Below are 18,982 nucleotides of genomic sequence, written 5' to 3'. Positions count from 1 at the left end.
TTATCAGCGTATGCCTAGAGCAGTACCTATGGCAGGAGCGCTTGTGTCTGCCCACATGACACTTTCACTGTACAATCCACAACCTCCGTAGTGTATTTCAGTAAACAGAAAAAAGTCTGGTGACATGTTTTCTTGTGCATCTTGAAGTGCTGTCTCTCTCCAACGGATACCTAAATTTCCTCGCCTGATTAGCTGTGATGATTGCTTGAGTTTGGAAAAGAATGCAAAGTAATTGTTGGGATGTTGGTTACAATTCTGAAAGTACAACGGAATGCCATTAGAGATGAATCCTTGATTATCGTTATTTGTGGCAAAAGATGCTGGTAAGGTACCAACAAAAATGTAGGCACTCATTGCATCGTTATTTGGTTTGGTGTAGTTAACAGAATTGCTATACTGGACGGAGAGTCCCCCTGTATCTTTGTATTGCTGTATCACTGTATAAGGTTGTGAGCCATTCAACTTCAAAATGCGCAGAAGAACATCTTGGTTGTCAGTCAGTAGGAAGTCGATATCTGATTGGTTGATTCTTGACACACTGTCATTTGAAAGAAATGTGTATCCACCACCATTTGTATCCATGTCGCAGTACACCTGGTGGATTCCGCTTGGCAACTGGATGTCGTAGAGTCCACTTGTGCGGCCATTTTGTTTCAGCTTTTTGCAGGATGACATCTCAGTTTTGATTGGCTGCTTGATTTGCAAAAAAAATGTACTCAGATATAATAAAGCAAAATTGCGTGAAAATATTAAACATAAATTAAATAATATTAACTGTCTGGCTCTAACCTACAATACAATGTATACTTGAATGATGAACGTTGTCAAAAACTCTCCTGGAAAAGTCGTATTTTCAAAAAATGGTTGAGGGGACTATGGCCTTTGAAACAAAACCTTAAACCTTATACTTTCTCAGGCTGTAATGATTTTTAAACAGAAAGTGCTTAGTGAATGAAAAAACAGAATAAACGTTCTTAAGTTCCATCGTTCTTTGTTGCAGGGATTCACTGCAACCAGTAAGTGTCCTTGTTCCGAAATCTGAAGCGGAATTGCAATTTCTTAATTTCATTTGACCTTTCTAGCATACAAAAGGGGGTTTAAAAAATCCCTGTCGTTTCAAGTATTACGCAAAACTTCCTCAACAAAACTTCTGTTCTTTCACGAAACACTTTAACTAAACTTCCAACTCTCTTCCTATCTATCAACGTCTGTCCTTCTTACAACTTCGAACTCAAATCACTCTCCTTCCTAACCATACGACTGTCAATCAAATGTCACGCATCTGTCAATGACTGTCCATCATACGACTGTCAATCAAATGTCATGCATCTGTCAACGACTGTCAATCAAATGTCACGCATCTGTCAATGACTGTCAATCATACGACTGTCAATCAAATGTCGCACATCTGTCAATGACTGTCAATCATACGACTGTCAATCAAATGTCACGCATCTGTCGATGACTGTCAATCATACGACTGTCAATCAAATGTCATGCATCTGTCAATGACTGTCAATCATACGACTGTCAATCAAATGTCAACGCGCAACTACGGCAGCGTTATTTTTGTCATTTGCCATGTCTTTGATCTTTTATAACGAATAATTTACATGAATGATGAAAGAATCGTTTTTTTAGTTCTTAAATGTAGCTTATGTGCCTTCCTTAATAAATTGAAAGAGCAATAACTTATCATTGGATGTCTACAATAGAAATAGTAGCACCTTCTAAAAAAATGGTGCAAACCTTTTATTAATTAATCAAACTAGCACAACCTGAAAATGAAAAAGGATGTAAATCGAAGCGATTAACAAAGAAATAAGTGCCAAAGGAACGGTCAACAAATATATTTGAAAGTTTTAGATCTACTGCTATTTACTGACTCTAAAATTAACTTCTATCGTGCAGGGTCTTGCAAGAAAAGTGAATACATTTGTCATTTCAATGAATTCATCTCACAAGAATTTACTATTCTTTCAAGCGACAATTTCAGGGCCGCCGGAGCCAGGGGGGCACGGGGGCACAGGCCCCCTTGTTTGCAAAAAGTATAAACAAGTGCCCCTTTTCGATGAATAAATTGCGTGCATTTTTCAAATACCAGGTATTCTGCCTTAAGAAACCAAGAAGGAGACTGCCATTTTCGCAAGAAAATTCCCTTAGTATGTCTTCAGCAACAAACGCATAAGTGAAAGTTCCACATGAAGTCCCAGGCGGGCACAGTCAGTTGGTGCAATGTATATCGTGTGTGTTCTTGAAAGTAGAAACTAGACCCCTATCTCTGATTCTGAGTTAAGTAAAATGTACCCTATTCTGCGAAATCGCCAAAATTTTGAAACTCTTTTCACTGAGAATATTCAAGCTTGAAGCAGGAATTTTTATACCAATTCATGTTAGAACCATTCTTTTTCTTAAACTTATGTCGTGTTCTTCTTTGTGCTCCAAATCTTTCGACGTTGGATGACACGGTAGCTCTCCATTTGTCTCGGTCCATTGCAGTTCTTGTTGCCCTCTCATACCGCATCCCAGTTCACTCCTCGATGTTGTCATACCAACTCATCCTTGGGCGACCTCTGCCTCTCTTTCCATCTATATATCATTCTAACAGTGTTCTGTATATGTTATTTACCCGCATTTCAGAATTCTCTTTCTCGTCTCAAGATTGATGTGGTTATTTGTTAATGTTGATTTCATTTTATTAAATGTTTCTCGAGCTATAGATATACGACGTAGGATTTTTTTCGCACTTAGCATCCTCTGTCAATAGTTATCCTAAATATACAAATGAATCTACTTCTTTAATTATGTCGTTGTCAACAGTGATATGAAATTTGGCGCTTGGCATTACTTTTGTTACCAACATAATTCTAGTTTTTTCAGCATTTATCGTCATTCCATACATGTTCTCTTCCTTATTAAGTTTATTTACTATTTCTTGCAATTGCTCAGGTCAAGAACCGTATCATCAGCATATCTAAGGTTGTTGATGTTAAGTCCACCTATCTTTACATCATCCATTTCATCTATAGCTCTGAATATCATATCTGTGTAAAAGTTGAAGAGAGCAGGGGACAGTACGCATCCCTGTCTTACTCCTCGTTTTTATCATCACTTCATCAGAGAGTCCATTTTCTAGTCTCACGAAGGCTTTTTGAGTCCAGTACAGATTTCTTATGAATTTGATATCCCTTCCTGGTATTGCAATTTTCATGAGGTTTTCAATCATCCTCTGGTGGTTTACTCTATCGAATGCTTTCTCGTAGTCTATGAAGCATGCATGTACATTTTTGTTCATTGCCAGGTATCTCTCACATATAGTTCTCATATTGAATATCCCTTCACGAGTTCCTTTTCCTTTCATAAAACCTCTGCGTATCTTCCTTTTCTATTCGGTGTTTATTTCTTCCCAGTATAACTCGTAGTATAAGCTTCAGAATGTGGCTCATAAGGCTAATTAATCTAAACTCTTTGCATGCGATGGCCCTTAACTTTTTTGGAATTCTTAGAAATATGGAGTCATTCATGTCTCCAGGTATTTTTGCAACTTTATATACTTGATTGCAGAACTTGGCGAGCTATTTGGTGTTAGCTTCATCTAAGGCTTTGAGCATCTCTGTGTTGATTTTATCCACACCAGAGGATTTGCTTGTTTTCATGCATTGTATGGCTTTTGTTATTTCTGACTCTAACATGTCAGCTTCTTCTCCGTTTGTTATGATAACATAGGTATCGTCTATGTCATCGTCAAATAATTCAGATACATATTCCTGCCATCTTTTCTTGATGTCGTTTTCATTGAATAACATGTTTCCTTCTTTATCTTTAATGCATTCATTGCCTGTAGATTTCTTTTTGGTGCCCTTTATTTCTTTGATTTTCTCGTGCATTTCTTGATGTCTGTTCATTGCTTCCAGTCTATATCATCGCATTTATTGTTCCACTATTTCTCTTTAGCTAGTTTGCATTTTTTAGAGATATCACGATCAATTTCTGCATGAAGCACATCATTATTCTTCGCCTGCTTTCTTTCATCCATCATGTCTAGAAATTCGTTCGTCATCCAACTTTGTAATGCTTTTCTCTGTTTAGCTGGCACTGAATTCTTCCCAGCTTCAGTTAGAGCGTTAGAGCAGTCTTCACATCTTTCCATTCTTCCTCTAGGTTTTGAAGCTCTTCAACATTAAGACTTTGAAATCTGTTGTTAACTTCGATATTATATTTTCTCTAATCTGTGCGTCTTTCAGCATGTTCCAGTCGTATTGCTCTTTGTACTTGGACTTTGGTTTACGTTTGAGTTTCACTCTGATTTTCATCACTACTGGGTTGTGATCTGATTCAGCATCAGCTCCAGGATATGTTTTAACATTTAATACAAAATTTGTATGCATGTTGTTAATCATGATGTAATCTTTCTGGTTGCGCACTATGTCCCCGGGGCTCTTCCATGTGTATAGGTTTCTGCGGGATGTTGGTACATGGTGTTCATTATGATAAGTTCTTTGCCTTTACAGAATTCCACTAATCTATTCCCTCTTTCATTTCTAACACCAATGCCGTATTTTCCATTTATGGGATATTCTTTCATATTTCCAACCTTTGCATTGAAATCGCCCATCAACATTGTTATTTCACTGGACTTCGTATATTTGAGAATGGCTTCAATTTCATCATAAAATGCTTCTATCTAATTGTCACTGTGGTCCGACGTTGGGGCATAGACTTGAATTAAGTGGATATCGAAGGGTTTTGCTTGTATTTTAACCATCAAAACTCTTTCTGACATTTGCCAGAAGCCTATCATAGAGTTTGCCTCTTTCTTCGAGAGGAAGCATCCGACGCCATATTGATGTTTTTTACCTCCACAATATACAATAGTGAAGTCTCCTTCTTTTATCTTTCCACTTCTTGTCCATCTCGTTTCGCTTATTCCGAAGACATCAAGGTTCATATTCTTCATTTCTTTACTAATATTATCAAGCTTTCCTGCTTTAAACATTATCCTCACATTCCAAGTTGCAAATTTGAACACCATTCCCCTGGCTTTCAGGTGACTCGCAACAGCTGCTGGCCTCCCAGGTGGGTTTTGGCCAGCAGTTTCATAATGAGTATTCCTATTTGCAGGTTCTTGGGCTCCTTCCCTGTAATTGTTTTAGCGTCCCATCGCAGGGATGCCAATGGGGTGGCTCATATCATTGTCTCTTCTATTTTCACACATTCTACTATATCTGACTATGGGATAATTCTTGGTAGGGCCCCAATCCTTTCCAAGTTGGCTGATCACCACCTTTTTATGCATCCTGGTGTGCCCTTCCGCGCGCCACACACGTTGCTTGGATGCCTTTGAAGTCGTTGTCCTGTAAGAGATCTTCCGCCTTCTCTACCACTCAAGACTTTTCCTTGGTTGGATGTACCTTTTGGATTGGTAATTTTTCAGTGTTACCTTCACCCCTGGATTAGTCTAAATGACTTTTTTACAGCTCTTGTTTTATTGCTGCTGGGTATCCAGGAACCCCTCCTCATCAGCTTAACCCGGCGACGACCCGGTCATGATACAGGTAGCATGGTTTACATGGTAACCATGGCATCAATAATTGATGACCTGACGAAACTAAATTTGATTTTAACAACAATCCCTTATGGTTTTTAATGTATATTAACAAAATCAGACAGCTGTAAAACTATAACTGCAACATATTGCTTACTTCACAACATTGTGTTAGATGTTTTATGAAGACATAGAAAAGTTGTGTCCCTGCAATGAGTACATGCTAGCAGTAAAGGGTCTTTAAACAAAGACCTTAATTTCTTATCTAGGATTAGAACAAAATAGAAGAGTAGATGCTAAATTTGTTGTACTTTAGCATAATTCCTGCCCTTTTGTGTTTCCTCTGACTGATTAAAAAAGCAATCCTATTTTCAAGATTCTATGTCCCCGAGTTCTAGTTTACAGACCACCTTTTCTCAGAGTTTTTCGGAACTCACATGTAGACCAACTGACTGAGCCCGCCGGGATCAAATCTAAGGAGAGTTAAAAACTTGTTTCATTCATAAGACTGATGAGATAAACCTAATCAATGTCGCAGAATGAATTTTCTATGGCAGTGAAAATGTGTCAGCACCTTCCGCCGATTGCGTAAAGATGACTTAAACACAAAATTTTGTAGCTTTTAAAAAATACTCCATGGAGGCAAACAAATTTATGTGTATAAGTGGCAATGGGAAGGCGCGACTACCAAGGGGGACTAAATTGTATATAAAAGTAAGAAAATTAAAATCATTATTGGAAAGGGCTTTTGATAATCATAGAGACTGAAACTTTGCTTTGAAAGGAAGAGGGATTGGAATTGACTTTGATATATGAATAAGAATTCGAAAATTCCATTTAGTTCATATTTTGGGTCGGATTCGTTAGTATTTATTGGTATAATGCGCCTGCCACGATGTGTGCCTGCTTCTTACCCTGGGCGTAATCCACCTACAATATGCAAATTATGAGAAAAATAAGTACAGTGTGTTGAAATAGAGGTATATCATCATAGATAGAAGTAAGATTTACAATCTAAAAAAAATTGAAGGCCATGAGATGGGAAGCTATACAAATAATTATGATCAAGAGTGCGTGGTCCCTAAATGGAGTAAATAGCCATGTCTGCTTTCAGCGAAGATAGTTCTCATTATGTCCAGCGTGTGTCATTATTTTTATAAATTTCTAAATTACCATTAAATCTGTAACATTTTTTGCACTTACTAATGTTTCGGAAAAAGATATTCGTGCCCCTTTTGTTCGTTTTGCCCCCCCCCTTCAAACCTGCGTCTGGCGGCCCTGAATTTTACTTACTTTTTTAATTGCAACCTTCTCCCAAACGACGACTTCTTCTTCTTTCAAGTTTTCGATCTCCGTTTTATCCTTTGTCATCTTATATTCCTTTGTACTTTTGTATCTTATCACATGAGTGCAAGTTTCATCCATGCTGCATATATGGAAAATTGTAGAACATCCAGCCTCAAGAAGAATGTCGCTTTCCTCTCCGATGATCAATGTGTAACTTGATGCAAACATTTCGATTGCAAGGCAGAAGTTTGCCAACGCCTGCAGTAAGCATAGGAATTTGCAAGTGCGCATCGTGTTTTTTACACTGGCAAGAAAATTATGCGACAGTTTTATATTGATGAAGATTTAATTCCAATTGTCAATTTCCTGTGTGTATTGCTTTGACACAAAAATGACTAATATCTCAGGAAGGATTCATAAATATTAATGCTGTTAGAAGCATACCAGTTTTGAATTACTTTCATGACATCTAAAGACGAACCACACCGCAAATTGTATTTTGAAGCTATGTCAGAAAGGATTTGATTCAATGTTGCTATAAAATCAAAACGCAATGTGCACCTGTCCAAGCGTCTTTTGAGCAATGATTTTGATTAAAAATTTACAATATCCAGAGATTTATTCAGAGATGTATTGGTCAGAACATAACATATACTTTTATTTTAGCTTATATTGTACTCTTTGTGATAATTTTGTTCCTAAGAAAGGCTTTCTATTGTTCCTTGGATAAGTTCGCAACTTCTTTCACATTAAAAGCAACCGCCTTCCTTTTTACTATTGAAATTCTAGATCACATATACATCTTGGACAGCTGTGTCATTAAACTCAGCAAACACTCTTTCTCAAGGAGATCTTTCAAAGCCAGGAGATGGTATCTTGAGCTTGAGAAGGCTAAGCTTATCAAACTGGTGTGCCTCTAGAAAGTATAAAGTTTCTCGTTTGCAATAAATTCTGCATAACCTTTTTGAAAAAGTTGTCTTTGCTTGAAGTGTATTCATAGTCTTCTAGCATGCGATTTTATTTCTTTCCTGTTGGCACGGTTGCTTGTTGTAATAATATTATTTTGGCAGTTAGTCTGAAAAATCTTCTAAAGGCTGTTTCTGCCAGTGTTGTTGTAATATCAACCGCATTCTTTGGACATTCTTGTTACCAAGTCAGAAATAAAAAATGACATGCTGATTAGATTTCCCATTGATAACAGCAAATTTTTTTCATACAGAACCTTTCTTTTGCAATATTCAAAAACGTAGGCAATTTTCTCGCTATGAATTTCCCTTCCATCTGTTTGCATGTACAGTATCTATCATTGGAAAGCGATTGCCTCTATTTCACAAAATAAGCAAACAAATTATAAGTAAATAAATGATCTTTTAGGTCTAAAGACACCGTTAAAACAAGCGATTCTGCCATCGGACACTTTTAGATAACCCAGATTGTGCCAAAGTCTATAATGAGGATATGCTTCAGATAATTGACAGAGCCCGATCGTCTTCTCATCTAGCACTAGCCGTTTTTGGAAACGATCTGCATACAAAGAAAGAAGCAGTAGCGTTGCGCCCGCCATCGCCCCCCCCCCTCCAATGCTAAGAAAAATGACTTGATTCTTTGTTCCTATTGTTATCAAAAAATGGTAGCCACTATAGTTAGTGTATAAACTGATATATCGATCGAAGTTATTTTTTCTATCTTCTGATACAACTATATTTCTTTTAAAAGTTTAACAATTTTTTCTCTATATGACGAAACTAAATTCAGTAACATGACATAATTAAAATTTCTATGCAGCCCTCGAAGTAATTTTTTTATCATCTCATGGTTAACCGGTCAAGGATGACACCAATACCTATCGGAGTCTTTTATACCCTCAGAGCATGAGCAAAGGTTTTCCCTGAATGATTGCCCTTACTTTACAACCCCTCCTCCGATGTGTGGTAAGGAAGGGCAACGATAATATAGTTAGCAAATAAATTTAGTGCCAGAATGAGAATATAATAGTTTGATTGTTAAAAACACGTCACTTGATAACGAGTACATGCTCGAAACGTCGTGTTTTTAACAATCAAACTATTATATTTTCATTCTGGTACTAAATTTATTTTCTAACTATATTATCGTTATTCTGGATGAAGTACCACACGCAACGTACACATTTAATTGGATTTTTTAAGGAAGGGCACTACACAAAATCAGTACCGTAGGAAGAATAGAATTATTGGAAGGGTAATAGGGACAAAAGGGATTGTTTGTTGAAAACAAATGATTTAAATGATAATTTTTGGATAAAAATTTTCATTATTTTTACATGAAGAACAATATTCGCTATTAAATAGTCTATAGATTGTACCCGATTTCGATATTTCAAAAAACGAAATAAAGGTCGCAGCAGAACTATTGTGTCATAAAAATTTTAATATAATGCTGGAAGTTTTAACTTTTACCACATAGATGAGTACCCTGGGTACCAGACTCAATATAGTGAGTCTGGTACCCAGGGTAATAGATGAGGGAACACTATCAAAAACAACTGATAAATTAAAACCAGTTAAAAATTTAGATTTCAGATGAGTCGTGGTTAGCTGATTAAACAAATTTGGAGAATCTTTTTGTGGTTTCCTTTCAGACTATTTGGTCCAAATTCAAAGATTCTAAAGATACATACTTTATGACGTCATCATGTAAAAATTTTTTAAAATTTTCACGTGAATAGATTGTGAAGATTCACGTTAGAAGAACTTCAAAAATTTTACAGCATATATTTTACAAAATTTAAGGGTGGAACATTTTTTTTTTAAATTTGGGCGTTACAATGGGAATGCAGGCTGGGGACCCCCTTTGATGCGGCTACAACAAGACTCTCTTTGATGCAAAAAACCGCTGACCATAAGGTGTGTCTTCTCTAATTTGCATTGCAAGGAAAAGAGTTGTTGTCCTTGCGTATTGAAATTTCTGCCTAAAAGAGGAAACGCTAATAGTATTTGACATTTACATTGAAATATCGCTCAGATAAAATATTCAAAATGTAAGTATTGTGACTTTAACTGAAGTATGTAAGCACCCGTTCAGATGAATGCCTCACTACTATGTATTAGCTGTCGTGTTCCTTGAATGAATGTTTGAGGCCCGTCCCTCCTACATTCGAAGCTGCCCCCTCGATAGGCCTAGGCTATCTTAAATGCGACATACGAACTTATTGGCTTTTTAGCATTTATTTATCATTCAGAGACATGTAGTTTTGGTACATGGTGCAAATAATAGAGGCTTTTGTTCCTTATCTGGAAAGGTTACTTGATATACACCAACCAGTGTGAGGTTTACCAGTCGACTATAATGAAATCGAAATCAGACAGTCTTTTACAAATACAATGTAAACATTTTTACTCTGTCTATCATTTAAGCTTAGAATATAGATGTGTTGATTATTTGTTGAGTGATCACATTATAAGTTATCACAGTGCAGCCTACAGGATATTCTTTGATAAGCTAAATACACCCATTCATATACAGACAGACATACTTTATTTGATAAGCATGTCTTACTAAAATGGTTGCATGAAGCGTATGTGGGCCTGCTTCTTTAGCCCATTTAAAGCCAAGGGCTATCTTGTCCTTGGCCTTCATTAAAATGCCCGATTTCTGGTGCAGACAAATTTAACATGTTGCATTGGAAGCTCGGTGCAAACGATGCACTGATAGTTGCCCTCACTGTGTTATAAATGAAAAGTCACTTGCTCCTTTCTAGCCAATAGCCAACATAACTTAAAGCAGTAAAGGCACACTCGGTTATGGAGTTTTGTGACAGTGCTTTAGTTGTTGAAGATTTGAATTGAACAATCACACTCTTTAAATGGCAATCAGTGGCGGTTTTAAGGGGGTCCAGGGGTGCAATGGCCCCAGGCCCCGTGCTTATGGTAGCCAAAAGGGGCCCCACACCTAACAAAAAAGATGGAAATTGTAAAGAACAAAGGCGCTGCAAATGTTTTTGGCCCTTGGCCCTGCAGTCCCTAAAACTGCCACTGATGGCAATGGATACAACCAGTAAGAAATTTGCCAAAATAATACAAACACCACTTTAGTTGGGCCCTGTCTGTACAAGATAAGATCTTTTTTATATGCTTGTTAGCATTCCTTTCACCAAGAGATGACCAACACCATTTCTATCCTAGAAAAATTGGTACTGGAAAGCTTCAATTGCCATTGTTGCAGATCATGCAATGACCTTTTCTTGATAGCTTATGTCCATTGGATATGTTTCAGTCAGTAAAACATTGATTTTTTGTTTGATCAATGTTCTACTTTGTGTTTTTTTGACTAGCTATATTCCTATTGTAAGGTTTAGGGATAATTGAAATATTCATAACATCGATATATTTGAAAATTATGGTTTTTTCAAGGTCCAACCAGAAATTAGTAACAACCCAGAAGCAGGTGGATGAGGTAGGTTGAAAACAGAGTACCTACCTTTTATGCATAATTATAATCAGAACTACCTTTGCACTGTAATAAATACTCTTTTTTATAAAAAACACTCATTGCTAAAACTTGTGATAAGGTTTCCTGCACTTGTCTATGATTATAGACATCTTAGATTTATTTGAGTTTGTTTAAAGCTACTTAAAAAATTGTTTTCTTGGCTTCCAAATTGAAAAATGTGCCCTTTTGTGATTGAAACCTCTGACTTCTCTTGTGCAACTTTACTTGTCCTTTTTTGAAAATTGCTCCACAGTTACAAGAGCAGCATTTCAAGACGTTTGAAGAGTCTTTCATATTTTTAAAAAAATTTATTTATTTTTGAGTCATTAAGGTTTCCATTTGAAGTCCTTGCTGGACAAAGAGTTTTGAACCCATTTATTGATTCAATTCAGACCAAATATATTCTTTTGAAGTGAAGCATTTACATTTTGCAAAACATGTTAGCATTTTCTAGGATTAAACCTTTACTATAATTGCTTTAATATAATCTGGTTATCAAGAGTTTGTACTTTTGAGATTGAGAAAGGAACTACTAGGTGATCTAAAAATTTCTTTTATTTTCAGATAAATGCTGCAAATATTTGTTACATTGTTTAGCATTTCAACATTTTATTTCATTTCATTCCATCAATCATTCAAGAATTCCTCTGTAGTATTCCTTTGTAGTGTAGTATTGCAGCTTAGGAATGCTACTTGGATCAAGTCTGTGAAACATGTGGTGAACAAAAATGATGTTTCTATGGTTAAAACACCTTTCTGCTGCTAGATAATTGATTCAATCTATAAAAATGCAAAGCTGGCGGTATTTCTTTTTGGGGTTATTCATCTATTTTTTGGTAATTTTAAGTGGGCTCCCCATTTATTGTTATGGATTTTCCATCATTTGTAATAAGAGTGCATCAATTCTAGGTGGTGGGTATTATGAGACAAAACATGGACAAAGTTTTGGAAAGGGACAACAAACTTTCAGATCTAGATAACAGGGCAGGTGAGCCTCAAGTCATATATAACATTATAAGTGTTTGAATACATAGCCAGCCAACAGATGTAGTATTTTGTTAATGTTACATCTGACTTTTTGTGAAGAGTGAAGTATATTTTTGTCTGTGCAAGGACTTTTTAGTCTTTAGATATATAGCCCAATTCCCACTCTAAGAAATGAAGTTTCAAAGTCTTTGGATATACATTAGGGTATCAAAAGTATTGCACCACCTCAAAGGAGGAGAAATGGCGCATTAATGATCAAAAGCTATTGTTATGCAAATTAATTCTGCTTTTAATTGGCGAATGGCAATTGGTCGAAAGCAAAACAACCACCAATCAAAGCTTCAATTTATTAACAGCATTCGTTTGAAAAATGACAGTACCAAATGTCTTTTAACAGTTTCAAATTGCAATATTTTGCCGGGCAGCTGCAAACTTTTAAAACCACAATAAGCCTCCTTGAAATTGATGCATACATTTGGTCAATGTATCAAAAGCCATGTGGATCATGGTTTGTAACATTTTTCACTTGAAGTCAAACTTTTTTAGTGATGATAAAATCATGATTTGATTCTGCCTACGTCAAGGCTTTTATTCCTTTTGTTTGGAAACAAATCTTTTTGTAAAAATGGTTTCTGTTTTTTCAGGTAACTTTTTATTTTGTGTTTCTGCATTCTGGACAGATTTTGAGCTACAAAACCTTGCTCATCGTTGAGTTTCATTTCTTTTACTGCTTCTAGGTATAAATGCAGTGAAATACAACCGACAATTTCTCTCCCCTCTAACATCAATCTTTTTGGTTGCCCAGTTCTTGGTTTCTTTGCTACTGTAGCACTCTCCGGAAATCTTTTTTTGTTTTCTCGCAGCTGTTGTGTGGCTGTATCTAGCTTGGTCAACATTTTTTTAAAAATAAAAGACCACTTCCCTGTAAATATTTTGTAGAGACTGGTCTCTCATTTCTCTCTTCGGCATGGTCTACATTTTTACAACAAAAATGTTTTCACGTAATTCATGCATTTCTAACTAAATTTTCTATGACATCAGCAAAAGTTTCAAAACTTTTCCTGCTGAAATTTGCTATAAAATACGCCTATTTCAACTGATTCATGCACTCAAATGTTTTGTATTGTCAACAAAGATGAAAAAAGTGTTGCCATTTTGAGCAAGGTGGTGCAATCCATGTAAAGTCTTTGTAAGTTGCTTGATGTTCATCTGAAAATAAAGACAGGAAAAATAAATCCTTGTAGATGGCATTCAAAATGTGTTTAATTTCTTGGGACTTTTAGGCCTCGTTTGGATACAAGTGCTTGTATTAATAATATAGTTATATAAAATATAAAGCGACAGCCACAAAATGCAGCAAGCTTGTTGTAACATTGCATTTTTGCTGTGTCTAGAATCGTTGCAAGCTGGTGCTTCACAATTTGAATCCAATGCTGGTCGGTTGAAGAGAAAAATGTGGTGGCAGAATTGTAAGGTAAGAAAAATTCACTAAAGATATACCAATACCTGAATTACAAACATGCTCAAGTTCGTGTTTCACAGCACATAAATTGGCTCATAGTTTTCTGGCTTTTGCTAATTATTCAGGCAACTGGCCTGGCCATGCTCCCCTCCAGGCGCCCTTCAAATGATGGAGGGGAGCTACATATTGCTCTCTTAAAATGCTCTAAAAAGCAAATTTCTCTTCTTGAAATCAATTTATCATTTCTTTCTTTTTATATTTATCTACAAACAGCTGATCTGGAAATTACTGTGAGAGCTGTTTACTGCTCCACTGCTAAAAGTCTTATGGCCAGGCCTGAGTCAATTTGTGTTCCTTGAAGCTCAGATAATCTGAACTGTTAATAATTTCAAATATTGTCTTGTATTTTCTCTTTTGTAACATGGAAATGTATTCATTTTAGATGTGGGTGATCTTGATTGTTGTTATCCTTGTCATTATAGCTGTCATTGTCAGTGAGTATTGCTCATTTTGAATCTTCTTCAGAGTTGAAAGTGTTCCCTTCATCAAAGAAACATAAATTTTTGAAAACTGAATATGGTCTCTAAAAGCATCAAGGATTAGTAATTAATCCTTGGTTGCTTTTTAATCTGCATAGTCTGAATTACCAAACTCTGGCAACAGGGGTGGATAATTCCAAAAAAAGTTGATCGGCTGGTTGTTACCCTGTGTAGTGATAAGTGGTCTCCTGCAGATAAAAACCTGTCGTCCCAGGTGCAGGGGAGCCTGAATTTTCCATCCCTGCTAGTATTTTATTGGAAAACTTAGAATGCTGATTTGTCACTGCTAGTTTTGTTTGTGAATCCAGTCACTAATTTTTCATACAAGATAACCAAACTGGCTGTGCTTTCTTAGATACAGACAAAATATCTTCCCCATTACAGATATCATTAATATTTTTACAAACATTTACACTTTTTATTAACTTTTCAGTTTGGGCAGTTGCTGATAACAGTTCGAAAAAATCATAGATCTACAAAGAAGATTCAAAATTCCATGACAGTTGAATCAGCTCATGACAATGCAATATTTCTTGTTATAATTTAATTTCATAGTAAACCACCAAAAAGTTTTTTCAATATGCTTAATTTAAGTACAAGTTTTGATGGGTCTTGGTAAGTTGTACAGGGGTCTTTGTTCTTCATCTTTACTGAAGGATTCTAAATGCAGTAAAGGCTAACTAAATTCTACATACAGTTGTGATTTGCCTTTTTCTTTTTATTATTTTTGTGTCACTAAGCCCTCAACAGATGCATAAGAAAGGCACATTAAAATGCTCATTTGATTGCAGTAGTGTTATATATTTTGGAACACAGCACCTGAAAATTGTATTTTTATGTATGTCTGTGAAACAGTCTCTGCCCTACATTGATACAAAATTTTATTCTTTGGGCCAGTTTCTCTTTTGATGGCACTGTTATAGTAGATGTTTACTTAAAAGCTTTACATCATTGTTGTTCTAGGATAACATAAACATGCTTTGCTCAATTTGGCTGCACTGCATATTGATTTTCCTCTATATTTAGCTACATTTCAGGACTTGCTTTTGCATGTAGTGATTAGCTATTTTTTGCAACATTTCTTTGTTGTAATTATGTTAAGTAATGTAATTCTTGATTTATACATTTGATCAAATTAAACCACTCTCTTAGTTACCAGACATTGTCTGTATGCAATTTTTGACAGTATGCACTGCTTTACATCAAATCAAAAGTTAGTGTGCCATCAGCTAAGAAAGAAATTTAAAATTCACTTGGTTAATAGTAACAATGAGATAGAAGTGAAGATTAAAAGTAGAGTAAAATGGAAAACCATGTTTCATTGTTGTCATAAGGATTGATGGACAAAATGGATGATTTTAATGAAGCAATTTTAGCTATAAAATTTGTAGAGAGGGCATGTAGCCTATCAATTTATCATGCAAATGTTTGCTTTCTCAAGGGATTCATGTAGAAGGGGGTCCAGGCTGTCATAATCTGCCAGTTGACTATTCGAAACCCCTCAGATTGATGACATCTTTATACGGTAAAAAACCGACAAAATAGTCACAATCCTTTGTTCGTTATTCTATGCCGCTTATCACATCTTCTGTGCCATGTTCGTTCTTCTGTGCCACTTATCACATCTTCTGTGTCATGCTCGTTTCCTTGTGCTTGAAAAGAAGCCTCCGCTGTATATCTAACAGATCTTTTTGACTTCATCAGAGTTGTGAGAAATTCTTTTCCTGTGAACCATTCAGGCGTCAAAGGGTCAAGTTTATCTTCGTAATTCCAACTACAGGCTGTTGGGTCAGGTCTTATAGTACTTACATGTGAACAGCGAAGCTAAATAAAGGATGTTGAGTTTACACGCTTCAACTCTTTGACTTCAAGACAGAGTCCAGAAAAGTCCTCAACCTACCTCCGGTCAAATTTTTCCCCGTCAAAACTTTCCTCCAATTTTTCAAGCAATCGACTTGGACAGGGCGTGGCTGGGGAGTGGCTACGGAATAAGGGGTGACAGACACAATGAATCGAGACAAAGTTATGCCTTTGGGTCGATGGTAATTATCGCATACGATAAAACTTTGCTAGAATGCCAATCACATTACAGCTCAAGAATAAGTTTTCCTTTTAAAATGTCGAATAATGAAAATCGATGAAAACATGATATGATATACATTGAAAAATTTCACAACTATGAAACACGAACAGCATTTTCTTTTCAGATGCGTTGTCTGGCAGTAAAAGGGCGTGGCCTAGAAATTTTGCGTCTGTTCGTGCCACCACTATTCAACTGTGCAAACAGGGCTGCCAGGTCTCAAAATTGGCCAAAGCCAAATCTTGTGTGTCAAAAATTCAAATTAAGCCAAATATGAAAACGAGGTTTTAGAACAATAGAATCGAAGAAATGAAAACGAGGCATTTAAAGGTTTTGCAAGTTAATGTTAATTTGACAGTATCCGACAATTGCTCTCGAAAATAAGGTATAGTTAATAGAATTCATATTCTTTGCATCTCTTTCTGATTTCTCGTGCTTCGACAGATTAGATGCTTTTGGAGCAATTGCTTGGTGATATAACTTGCAAAAAGTGTTTCGTGTTCAATCAGAAGCTTGTTTAACCCATGAATATTTGTCTTCCTATGACTTAGCGTAACGCCGCCCATTCTCGTACAAAGATTTCCATTTAGACATGATTGCAAGAGAACAAGAAACAGCGACGATTACCCTATGCTAAAGGCTGGTTTTCATATCGTAATTCCTCGGCGATGGAAACCCGAAAGTCTCAAAGAAATGGACTAAAATGTGTTATCCTATTAAATTGAAACAGCTGTTAACCGAAATATCTGTTTAAAATTCAAAGGTTCAGAAAATTTTGAGAATTTTTCATATAAATCCAAAATAAGCCAAATTTTTGGCCAAATCCAAATCATATTTTGAAAGCCAAACAAGTTTTCATAAATCCAAATTTCTGGAATCCAAATCCAAATAAGAAAAATCCAAACTGGCAACCCTGTGTGCAAAATTAAAAAACAAGACCGCAACAAAGAAACAAGTGCAAAATAAGTTGTTTTATTTGTCTTTTGAAACTCTATTTTACGAAAACCTTCCTCCAAATATCTATTGTTTCTCAAACCTTCCTCCGGTCAATGACCGTGCAACCGTAATGACCGTGGGACCGACATCGTGTAAACGGGGTCTTAGGTTCCATTCACCATACGCCCTATACCCTATACCACTCTTGTCAACGCATGATCGAAATAGTTCTTCTTAAATTTGCTAAAACTGTAGTCGGTTTTCAAGATTTTTCCCTGTCGAAAATATCACCATTGCACCAAAATAAGGCAAAAAGGAGTTGTTCATGGGTTACGCTCAGGGGCGGATCCAGACAAAAATTTGACATTCTCAAAATCCATTATGACCGACGGACCACGCCCATTTCTCAGATTTGTCGGATTTCTGTCTTTTATGGATGCAATGATTAAATAAAATTATCGTAATTTTAAAAGGAGAATAGAAACAACCAATAACCAATAAAAAGTGGCAGACACCCAGAGGGGATGAAGGGAGGCAGTTGTGCCCAAACATTTTTGGAAGACAGTGGTTTTATATTCTAAAAAGAATGGACAAATGTGATGTCATCTTATCAAAATAATAGGCTTGCCCCCTCAAAATATTGCCCGAAAATAATGATGCAACATTAAAGAATTTCTCAATAAGCATAGCAACACTAGTAATTGAACATTGGATAATGCAGCAAAAAATAACACAAAGATCAAGACAAAATGTGTGTGGCAAATTGAAATTGGTTTTCTAATGGTTTAAGATGTATAATTTTATAGAAAGAAGTTTGTGGACATCCAAATTTTTGATAAAAACTTAAGGGCACAAGACTAATCATAGAAAAGAGTTATTAACGAAAGTTGACCAATGAAATTACTAAAAATACAGGCACTTTTCAGAGTAAACAAGCCATAGAAACTTGGACAAAGAATTGGGTAAAAACCTTTTCTAGTAACAAAAATAGACTGCTAAGGCTAGTCAACTTCTTTCTGGATTTAGCTCCATTACTGTTTAGAATGTAGGAAATTACCATTAAATTAGTACAGATTTTCTGACCATTATTCTTCTTGTATGTCATGCGCGGAGACGTTTATACTCTTCCAAAATTCCCTATCTTGCATCTTAAAATGTATTTATTCCCATCTGTTTCGATTTTTCAGTAGAAAATTCTTATTTTCTATGGTATATGTTCTAACAAGATAAAAAGATTTTTGTTTCATGGCACAGAAAGGGTGTTTCTTCTTAAAAGGTCAATAAATTTTCTCTAAGTATGCTTTGATTTTTTCAAGTGCTCAGCAATTAGGGCCATATACCGTAAATCCTCGAACTAGCCCCCTGGGGCTTATTTATTTTTTATATTTTTGGATTGGGGCTTATTCGAAGGGGGGGGGGGGCTTATACGAGGGGGACTTATAAAATTATTGTAGACATTAAGAAGACATTATTAAAAGATCTCGTTTATTTTAGCAGGAATTTCTTTATGAGCATTAATTAGTTTTCATGCAAAGTATAAGTTTTGAGGTAATTCAATAAAACGCAAAAGACAACCTCAGATGCCCAAAAGTCATCAGATTTAGGGGGGTCAATTCAAGGATTTACAGAAGCAGTAGGGCTTATTCGAGGATGGGGCTTAATAAAAATTTTTAATT

General features: G+C 35.9%; 2 protein-coding genes across 3 annotated transcripts; one reads left to right on the top strand and one right to left on the bottom strand.

Annotated features, from left to right (window-relative positions):
- On the bottom strand, positions 1 to 8,403 carry LOC135688015 (uncharacterized). 2 transcript variants are annotated; one of them, XM_065204689.2, is made up of 2 exons: positions 6,839 to 8,403; positions 1 to 693 (listed from the first exon to the last, which is right to left on the bottom strand). In XM_065204689.2, exons 1-2 carry the CDS (start codon positions 7,121 to 7,123, stop codon positions 4 to 6), a joined length of 975 nt encoding a protein of 324 aa, XP_065060761.2. In that variant the 5' UTR covers positions 7,124 to 8,403; the 3' UTR covers positions 1 to 3. The 2 variants fall into 2 exon arrangements, with proteins under 2 accessions (XP_065060761.2, XP_065060762.2); XM_065204690.2 differs by having other exon boundaries at positions 1 to 690.
- Positions 8,404 to 9,721: 1,318 nt separating this feature from the next.
- On the top strand, positions 9,722 to 15,450 carry LOC148957197 (vesicle-associated membrane protein 3-like). Its single transcript, XM_089115690.1, has 6 exons — positions 9,722 to 9,851; positions 11,224 to 11,266; positions 12,212 to 12,290; positions 13,684 to 13,763; positions 14,194 to 14,245; positions 14,724 to 15,450. Coding segments are annotated over exons 1-6 (294 nt in total). The 5' UTR covers positions 9,722 to 9,849; the 3' UTR covers positions 14,762 to 15,450.
- The last annotated feature ends 3,532 nt before the right edge of the window (positions 15,451 to 18,982 follow it).

The sequence above is a fragment of the Rhopilema esculentum genome, unplaced genomic scaffold, assembly GCF_057945365.1.
Source record: "Rhopilema esculentum isolate cy_ngs unplaced genomic scaffold, ASM5794536v1 HiC_scaffold_36, whole genome shotgun sequence".
NCBI classification, from domain to species: Eukaryota; Metazoa; Cnidaria; class Scyphozoa; order Rhizostomeae; family Rhizostomatidae; genus Rhopilema; species Rhopilema esculentum.
This window is presented reverse-complemented; position numbering and strand designations above follow the sequence as displayed.